General features: G+C 41.4%; 1 protein-coding gene across 1 annotated transcript; it reads left to right on the top strand.

Annotated features, from left to right (window-relative positions):
- The first annotated feature begins 4,662 nt into the window (after positions 1-4,662).
- LOC138877411 (uncharacterized) lies at positions 4,663-10,138 on the top strand. Its single transcript, XM_070157020.1, has 4 exons — positions 4,663-4,851; positions 7,677-8,026; positions 8,099-8,894; positions 9,323-10,138. The coding sequence occupies exons 1-4, from the start codon at positions 4,663-4,665 to the stop codon at positions 10,136-10,138; spliced, it is 2,151 nt and encodes a 716-aa protein (XP_070013121.1).
- Positions 10,139-10,488: the final 350 nt, after the last annotated feature.

Raw genomic sequence — 10,488 nt, 5'->3', positions numbered from 1 at the left:
GAGTAACTTTTTAAATTGTTTACTCACATACTCCTTTTGTTTTAATTTAAATGACACAATTTCCTTATTAGTCCATTCAAAAAAGAATGACATATTTTTACAATTGGAAATAATTTAACTTTAAATCTTTCATTTTACCCTGAGAAGCTTTTATAACCACACAAATGTTATGGCTACACAAAGCTTTTACTCCTTAAACTTTTAAGACCATAAGTTTCAAAAGTGTTACTCTCTCCGTTCCAGTTTATGTGAATCTATTTCCCTTTTGGTCCGTTCCAAAAAGAATGATCCCTTTTCTAAATTTGGAAATAATTTAGCTTGAACTTTCAATTCTACCCTTAATGAGAAGCTTTTATAACCACACAAATACTCTAGACACCTTTTTGACTTGTTTAAGACCACAAATTCTAAAAGTCTTCATTTTTTCTTAAACTCCGTGCCCAGTCAAACAAATTCACATAAATTGGAACGGAAGGAGTACTTTTTTTTCTTAAACTTCGTGCCGAATCAAGCTATCTCATCTAAATTGAAACACAGAAAGTACATAATTGGATGAAAACATTTTTTTCATGGAAAAAATCTTTCCAGAATGCAGCTAAAATTCCTTTCATCTGCTCATGCCATTCTCAAGCCCTCAACCCATTTACAAGGATTTTTTCAGTAATCCATGTTCAGGTCGACTATCGAGCTCAACTTTAGTTTTCACGAATAAAAGAAAAGCAATCTGTTATTTATTGTATTAAACTAACTTGACAAAATTATTAACAATCCCTACATTATGAGCCCTAATTAACACTCACACTCACGAGTTTCTAACCAAAACTTCCTTCCTCCTCCCTACCCCCACCCTTTGTCAAAGAATGTGAATTAGCTTTCAATTGGGTCCAAGAATTGTATAGGCGAAAAACTTCATGTCATGTGTTGACCAGGTCAACGGAAATAAAGTCTTTGGAGGCTGCCATGTGTCGTCGATAGGATACGATAATCTCATTTTAAAAGGTCGAGGTGGTCCGATAAAAGACGAGGATGAGGACGAGCACCCCTCCTCGGCATGCATTAACGGCTAGTTCCAGGATTTATATTCCCTAGAGATCCTACCCGTTGTACTGGGTTTTGTGGCTCATTTACCCTTTATATATAGAAAGAGATGTAGTTATAGAAATGGGATTGGACACTTTTTGTAAAGAACAATATTGACATTCTCTGAAGATTCTCTCTTTATCATATACATACAAAGTTTACCTTTTTACTTCTTTATCTATCTTTTCTTCCCCCGTTCAAGAAGAATCGAAATTTTCAAAGGCTTGTCATTATACATCAAAGTCAGAAGAATCATTGGGAATCTCACCCTTGTCGAGTGAACCTTATTCCATTATTTACTTAAATGTTATTTATTATCATTTATTGCTTTCTTTCGTATTTTTGAATCATTTATTACTCCATTATTGCTCCAAGATATTGTTATCCAACAACACACGTGCGGCGTAAACACACTAGATCTATCACTTGAATATTAATATTGACTTAGATTAACCCTTATCATTATAAACCTTATTGTATAAAAACCTAGATATAAATTTTGAGTCATACAGTTTGGCGCCACATGTGGAGATTTCTCAGTCAAGTGTTTAGTTTCCATCAGATCTATAACTCACGTGACTTGCTAATCTAACAAACTGCAAAGGTTATCCTTTTTCTTTGTGTGTACGAAGATTCCATGGCAGGTATCCAAGGAAACGAAATGAAACCAACGGACAACATCCCGCTCAACCTTATGAGCGCCATCGACGAAGAATATGACACCCGAGATGAAGAGGTGACCCTCATGGCATCCCCTAGATTAGGGAAGTCACCTACACTTTTCTGCAGCACAACCAAACCAAATAGGAAGGGGTCCTCTACGTCCACGGGAAAGGGGGAACCACCTACTATGAAAAAGCTCCTTGAAGCATGATTGACTGACACTCTAGTCAGCGTGATGAGTAAACAATCCCCACGAACGACAACAGAAACCACGACGATCCATGCAATATAACACAGGAATGAACGAGATGACCAACTGAACCCTCTTAATTCAAGTAGCACTCAGACAATAATTGACAGTGCAGGTGGCAACGTCCTAGCCGCCGTATTAAAAAGAATGGAGGAAATGGAAAACAAGAACAAGACTCTCAAGGAACAAATGAAGGAGCACCAAGAATGGGTATAAAAAATACCAGGTGCCCCCAAGTTGTTACCGAAAAGAGACATCGGTAGGTTTATAGAACAACTATACAGAAAGGAAGCAGCTCCTCATGCCATACTAAATACTTTCAAGATACCCACATATCTCCAAATCTACGACGGAATGACCGACCCTGGGGATCATGTAACTCACTACGTCACCGCCATAAAAGGCAACGACCTCACTGAAGAGCAGATGTCCTCCATATTTCTCAAAATATTTGGTGAAACCCTCATGGGAGGGGCGTTGACATGGTATTTGCAGCTACCAGCCTATTCCATAGAAACATTCGAAGAAATGGCCGACAAGTTTGTAACGGCGCTTGTATGAGCCAAGAAAGCTGAAACAAGGGTGAATTACATCTTCACCATCAAGCAATCCTCAGGGGAAGGACTGAGGCACTTCCTCTCCAGATTTAATAGGGTAAGGATGACTCTTCCCAACATCTCCAAAGGAATGGCTGTAGAAGCCTTTCAGAATGGGCTGAGTAGAGAGGGTTCGAGGGCAACCAGAAAGCTATTGATTCGGTTGATGAAGTACCCACCGGCCACTTGGGACGAGATCCACAATGCTTGTTGTATCATGGTCAGGGTAGACGACGAATACCTCAACGACAACTCGACGACTCATCTCGATACAATCTGAACCTAGAATAAAATGTAGGGACAATACGAGGAGAGACCATCCAGTATCACGGCCAAGCAGATAACGACATCAACCTATGTCAGGGCGCCCATACCCTCCTTCCGCTACGAAGGGCCCCCCTAGGCCAATATCAACCACTCACAGGAATGATCGAGGTATGCCCCCTTATTATCTGCTCATAACTTTTGTGTGTCACCTACCGAGGTAGTCTAAGCACTTGAGAAGCTCGGAACAAAGGTGAAGTGGCCACCAAAGATGAGGTCTGACCCAAGCACCAGGAAGTCTGATGCCTTCTATAATTCCACCAAGAACGTGGACATAATATGGAAGATTACCACGCTCTGAGACAGGAAGTGGAAAACATGCTGCAGCAAGGACACCTCAAAGAATTACTCAACGACAAAGGTAGGAACACCTTAGCAAGGGGTCGAGAACTCCAGGTCCAACGAAGCCGCTCTCAGTAGCTCACACTGTCAACATGTTTATTAGTGGCAGTGAATATACCTCCATAAACAGCACCAAATTCACCGCCACTCACAAATTCAAAAGATCAATCACTAATGAACAGTATGACGGACTCGAAGAAAGTATTATCTTCGATGAGTCAGATGCCGACGGTTTGTCTTTCCCTCACAATGATGCACTTATCATTATTTTATGAATTTTAGATACTGATGTTAGGACAATTATGGTAGACGACGGAAGCGGAGTATGCATCATCCATCCTCGAGTCCTCGTACAGATGTGACTTAAGGATAAGATAGTGTTGCATTGCATTACACTAACCTGTTTTAACAATGTAGTTGAACGGACTTTGGGGGAGATCACACTCCCTGTCCTCACTGGTGGGGTGACTCTGTAGACCACATTCCATATCATGGATCAGGACACTGCATATAACACTATTGTAGGACGACTATGGATACATCACATGAGAGCAGTCCCCTCCAGCTTATACCAAGTAATCAAATTTCCAACCTCCCGAGGGATATTCAACATATGATAGGAACAACGCACATCCCGAGAATTCTATCGGATCCCCTTCGATGGATAACAACAATCCAACAAAAAAAGGAAAAAGAAGCGTAGCAATCAACAGGGTTGAGGTCCCTACAGGCTGAAGCCAAAGACACCATTACGGACCCAAAACTGGTCGAAGCCGTAGGATCAACCATAGAGGACTCGATCCTGTCCAGCTAGACCACAACAACTCTAACAAAAAAGCCTACATCGGCTTTAAACACCAAGACCCAGGTAAATTTAGTCAATTTCTTAATAGCTAACGCAAATTTATTCGCCTTTAGCCAGCAGATATGCCTAGTTTCCAAAGGAGATAGCTACATATAAGATAAAAATCTACCCCTTCTACCCCTAGTAAGGCAAGTCCGGCACAAGTTTAATCCCTCCGTCAACGAGGTCATCCATGAGAAGGTAAAAAAACTATTGGAAATGGCTCTATCAAGGAGTCAAAATACCCAAAGTGGATCACCAACGTGATGATGGTCAAAAAGAAGAATAGGAAATGGAGGATGTGTGTGGACTTCACTGACCTGAGCAAAGCTTTCGCGAAGGATTCATTCCCGTTATCACACGTCGACCAACTCATCGACGCAACAGTAGGACATGAGTTGTTAAGTTTCCTAGACGTCTACTCAAGCTACAATTAGATACTCATGGAGGAAGATGACCCAGAGAAAACTACGTTCATCACACATAGGGGAACATACTGCTACAAGGTCATGCCATTTGGGTTGAAGAATGTGTGAGCTACCTATCAGTGTCTGGTCACAAAAATGTTCAAGAATCAGCTTGGCAAAACCATGGAGGTATACATCAATGACATGTTGGTCAAATCCTTGAGGGACGAGGATCTTATTGACCATTTAAAGGAAGCATTTGAAATGTTAAGGAAATACAGGATGAAGCTGAACCTCGAGAAATGCGTGTTCGGCTTGACTTTGGGTAAGTTTTTGGGTTTCCTGGTATCACAGTGAGGAATCAAAGACAACCCAGATCAGATTAAAGCCATCGACGGGATATTGAAACATTGAACCACTAAGAAACAAGTCCAGAGACTGGCGGGTCGAATTGCCACCCTGTCCAGATTTATCTCGAGGTCATATGATAGGTTCCATATGTTTTTTAATATACTCAAAAAGGATAACGTCCTCGAATGGATGCTTGAATGCATGCAAGCATTGAAAGAACTCAAGAAATACCAATCGCCTCCGCCTTTACTCTCAAAGACCGAGCCTAGGGAGCGTCTCCGTGGCCACCTCACTATTTCAGAAGTAGCAGTAAGTGCAGTCCTAGTTTGAGAAGATAATGTTCCTCAATATCCAATTTATTATATCAGTAAAACACTTATCGACACCGAGACGAGGTATCCTCACCTCCAGAAATTGGCCTTGGCCCTTATCATAGCTTTACAAAAGCTTAGTCCATACTTCCAGTGCCATCTGATCTCGGTCCTCACGACATTTCCTTTAAGAAGCATATTGCACAAACCCAAGCCGGGGAGGTTGGCTAAGTGGGCGATCGAATTAAGTGAGCATGACATCATTTATCAGCCTCACACAATAATAAAATCATAAGTGCTCGCTGACTTTGTCGTAGATTTTAGTGCCAAAGTGATGCCTAGGGCTGAGAAATAAGCCACTCAAGTTTCTCAGCGGACATAGGACCTCTGGATCCTACACACCGATGGCGCATCCGTACTGGGACTCGTGCTTGAGGTTCCCACCGGTTAATTCACTCTGATGTTTTATACTTCAATGCCACATAAGAGGGGTGTGATTTTTGTGGTGTCCAATTTTTGCGTGCACAGACTATAAAAGGACGTGATTTTTCTATGTGTTCCTTAACCTACTATTGGGGAATAATAAATGCGAAAAGTAAAGAACACAAGTATTTTTACGTGGAAAATACCCGGCTCAAAAGGTAAAAAAAACCACGACCTACTACTCAGTAGGATTTTCTCCAACACTTTACTAAATCACTGAGCCAAAACAGCATTTACAAAAACTCTTTGTAAAACTAAGAATTACCTCTAATCCCGTTGTAGCAACCGACCTCTAATTGTTGCGACAACTTCAAGTTAACTATAACTTGAATACTCAGAGTACCTAATACAATTTCTTCTAGATAAAGCTGAAAGATACAATTTGAAAAGGCAAAATACATAAACGGCCCCTTCAAGTTGTCCTCAACGATCAGCCAGATACCTCAACTGACCCGTTTATCATTTTAACACTTCTTCTCCACTAAAGTACGATCTCGTGAACCCTTCACATTGACATGGCAAAGTGTGTGCTTTATACTTAATTCTAAGCACGTGAAACGCTTAAAATTAAGGTTTTTTTCTTTCTTTTTTAAATTTAACTTTATTTTATGTGTGTCCCTGATAGTAGGCGATATAGTTGATATTTACACCTTAATATGACCATACTTTATTATTTTTTTATAGATAAATTGCCAACAAAATACTCTAAATAGTGTTCTTTTATTTAGCAGGGAATATTATATGAGAGGAAACAACATGGAGTGTTTTGGAGGCGATAATGTGAAAAAAAACACCCACTCGAGAAGTACCCGAACACAAAGAAGCACAAATGGCCTGGGCAAGAAGGCCACCGCGACCGCGGTGAACCGCGGCAGGTTACTGAAGTGAGGCAGAAAGGTCAGCTTTCACCGCGGTCGACCGCGGGCGGTGCACTGTTCACGCAGTTGGAAGTTTGAGGACCAAAGTGTAATTTCAGGGAAACCTTTGTAAAACTCTTATAAGCTTTAGAAACTCGCCCAACTGAAGGGGGAAGCTAATTTTAGACTACTTTTGGAGGAAGAACAAGTGTGAGAATATCAACAAAACATTAGAGTTTTTCTATCTCCTTTTAAGTCTTGCAATTTTATATTATGAACAATTTAGTAGTTTTCTCTTGTTTTGTTATGAGTAGTTAAATACTTATCTAGGGTTGATGGAACCAATTGTTGGTTGAAGTTTTGACTCAAGTTGTTATAATCGAGTCGGATTTATGATATGATTGTTCAACTACGTTTTGTATGGTGATTAATTGAATGAGCCCTTGATTAATCATGTCTAATTACCTTATATTGCTTGAGAAAGAGTATTAGGTTAGACAGCGGTTGAACACCACCACTTTTGGGTAATTGAAGAGATTCATTACTTGAACTTAAAAGTGGGTTTAGAGATAACAAAACTTTGGTGGGATACTTTAGAGTTGCATAACTATTGTCAGCTAGAGTAGTTCGAGAGAATGATCTAGTAAATTATTGTAGTTGATCGAGAGATAATTACGATAACCCATAGCTCTTAATCCTCATAGAGTATTATGGCGAGATTATAGCGGAAGAGCTAGGACCTAAACTAGCAATTGGGGAAATCACTGCCCAAGACTGTTTTACCATTGAATTATCTTTGTTTAAGTTTACCGTTGTTTTTAATAGTAGTCGAAGTAGTTAAACAAAAACCCAATCGTTATTGATCAAAAATTTTGCATCTAGAGATTGATTAAGTTGATAATAACATTGCCGAAGAGGGTAATAGATAGGTTAGTTCCCTGAGGATTCGATTCCGGACTTAAAAATCGGATTATATTTGCAGCGACCACTTTGTCCTTTAAAAGGCATAGTTGGGCGTTATCAAATTTTGGCATCGTTGCCGGGGAACTAACAGTGTTATTTATTACAACTTAAAAGTAGTGTTAAAATTATTAGTTCAAATCAAATTTCAAAGGTGTTAAACAATTTTTATTGAAATTCTAACGTTTGAACTCTTGTGGAATTCAAGTATATGCCTAAAAATTATTCGAGGACTGGAGAACTGCTTGAAGGACTTTCAGACCCCGAGAAAACATTCAGGGCATTGAACCGTGCCAGCAGGAGGATCCAACAAACACAACAACCACACCAGCTTGAATTTGACATGGGTGACGTAGAGAACGTCAACGGAAACATCAGTGATGAGCCAGCTGACCCAAACGTCAGAGTGGTAGCACCTCTTATGCTAGAAGCTGCACTTTATGATTGGGCTCAACCCACAGCTGACAACCTGGCAACTGCCATAGCTGTGCCCGCAATTCAACCGGAGACATTCCAGATCACCAACAACATGCTGCATCTACTGCAGAATAAGGGATTGTTCTCCAAGTCACACATTGAAGACCCTCATTAACATTTGAAAAATTTTCTGTCAATTTGTGGGACTCAAAGGAAGCCAAATGTGACCCCAGAAGCTATCAAGTTGTTACTGTTCCCGTTCTCTGTGAATGGGGAAGCTCAGACTTGGCTGAATTTGCTCCCAATCAATTCCATTGTCACCTGGGAGGAATTAGTAAAGCAGTTCCTGAATAAGTTTTACCCGCCCAACAAGACTGCAAGGCAGATTGATGAAATATTGCAGTACAAGCAGCAGCCAACTGAGATCTTGCAAGAAACTTGGGAAAGATTTAAAGGGATGCTGGTGAAGTGTCCTCATCATGACATTCCAGACCAGATGCTTGGCCAGAGATTCTATATGGGGTTAGCTGACAATCTAAAGGCCAATGTGGATGCTTCAGCTAGAGGTGCATTTTTGAGTAAGACATTCACCGAGTGTAAAGTCCTTCTTGACAAGATGTCTCAGAATTCGGGGTGGATGACTAGAGGGACAACACTGGCACCCATAGTGCATTCAGTTCCTCTTGACCCAAATAATTCGCATGTAGAGAACATGGCCACACTCATGACTCAGATGAGTATTTTGACAAAGAAGATAGATGAGATGGGTACCAAACAGGTGCATATTGTTGACACGACAAATGGCGGACTGTGTACACCCTGTGTTAATCAGTCTTATGTGTGTTCATGGAGCAGAGAAGGTGAAAATCAAGGGGCAAGGGAAGATATGAATTATGTTAACAACTTTGGGGGTCAGAGACAAGGAGGACAACAGTGGAGACCGGCACCAAATCAGCAATACAGACCTAACATGCCTCAGCCTAGGGGCATGCAAGTTCAAGGCCAAATGGTGCCATACCACTAGAGACAATAGGGCTACCCATAGCAGAACCAGCAACAATTGACATATCAGCCACCTCCTTAGCAGCAGGATAACAACATCGTAGAGATCAAGGGGATGCTCCAGCAACTCATTGGGACAAATGGTAAGATGCAAGAAAAGTTGGCAGTACATGATTCAGCTATAAAGAACATTGAAACTCAGTTGGGGCAGTTGTCTATGGCTTTAAACAACCGCCCCCAGGGAACATTGCCAGCGGACACAAATATTAACCCCAAGGAGCCAAACCCAAATCAGCTGATGTAAGTCTTCGGAATGGGAGAGATTTAGACAAAGAATAGGAGGTTGCACAAGCCAGCAAAGAGACTACGCCAGCCACTCCAATTCCACTATAGGTAGATGAACCATCAAATCTGACTGAAATAGTTGTTGAACAGGGTCAAGATGAAAAGGGTAAGGCTAAGATAAATGAACAAGCTGCAGAGCAGGTGGTGCCTCTTGTGCCACAGAACCCCAACAGAGAGAAGCCAGCAAACAGTGCACAAAGGGTGATACCGGCACCATTCCCTCAGAGACTGGTAAAACAAAAGAAGGAAGATCAATACAAGAAATTCATGGAGATGCTGCGTCAAATTCAGTTGAATATTCCTTTGATGGATGCCTTGAGGGAGATGTCAGGTTATGCGAAGATGATGAAAGACCTAATGTCGCGGAAGTTTGATTTTCAGGACCTATCCACAGTGACTCTGACGCAGACCTGCAGCGCAGTAGTGACCAAACCGATGGCTCAAAAGAAGTCATACCCAGGTAGCTTCACTATTCCATACACGATTGGGAGTTATGCATTTGCAAAGGCATTATGTGATTTGGGAGCCAACATAAATTTGATGCCTCTGGCTGTATACACCAAACTGGGCATTGGCAAACCTAGACCGACTTTGATGTTGCTGCAGCTGGCTGACCGCATGGTAAAAAGGCCTACTGGGATTCTTGATGATGTGTTGGTGCAAGTGGGGAAGTTCGTGCTCCCTACAGACTTTGTTATTCTGGACTGTCAGGTAGATGAGGAGACACCTATTATTTTAGGTAGGCCATTTTTGGCCACTGGGAGAGCACTAATCGATTGTGAGACTGGGGAATTAAAAATGAGACTGAACGATGAAGAAGTCATATTCAATGTTCAGCAATCTATGAGGAGACCCAGTGAATATGCTAATTGCTCTCTAGTGGAGGCAATGGATGTTATTCTGTAAGAAGATGATGTGACCCTGACTGCTAAAGATCCATTGGAGGCATGTCTGACAAATTTAGAAGAGATGGATGGTGAAGGGTTAGTTGAGTGGGTCATGGCACTTGAAGGCCAAAGATTCTGGAAAAGGGACCCTCAGTTCGAGTCTCTGGAGCTAGAAAAAAGGGCTACACCTCCAGCAAAGCCATCAGTAGAGGAACCACCCAAGCTAGAGCTGATGTCGCTCCCAGCTCATCTCAGGTACGTTTTCTTAGGCCCTGATTCTACTTTGCCTGTTATTATATCATCCGGTTTGCTAGATGCGCAGGTAGAACAGCTCTTACAGGTACTGCAGGAAAGTAAGACTGCCATTGG

This window comes from Nicotiana sylvestris, chromosome 9 (assembly GCF_000393655.2).
Source record: "Nicotiana sylvestris chromosome 9, ASM39365v2, whole genome shotgun sequence".
Classification (NCBI taxonomy): Eukaryota; Viridiplantae; Streptophyta; class Magnoliopsida; order Solanales; family Solanaceae; genus Nicotiana; species Nicotiana sylvestris.
The sequence above is the reverse complement of the archived record's forward strand: the minus strand, read 5'-3'. Positions and strand labels throughout refer to the sequence as shown.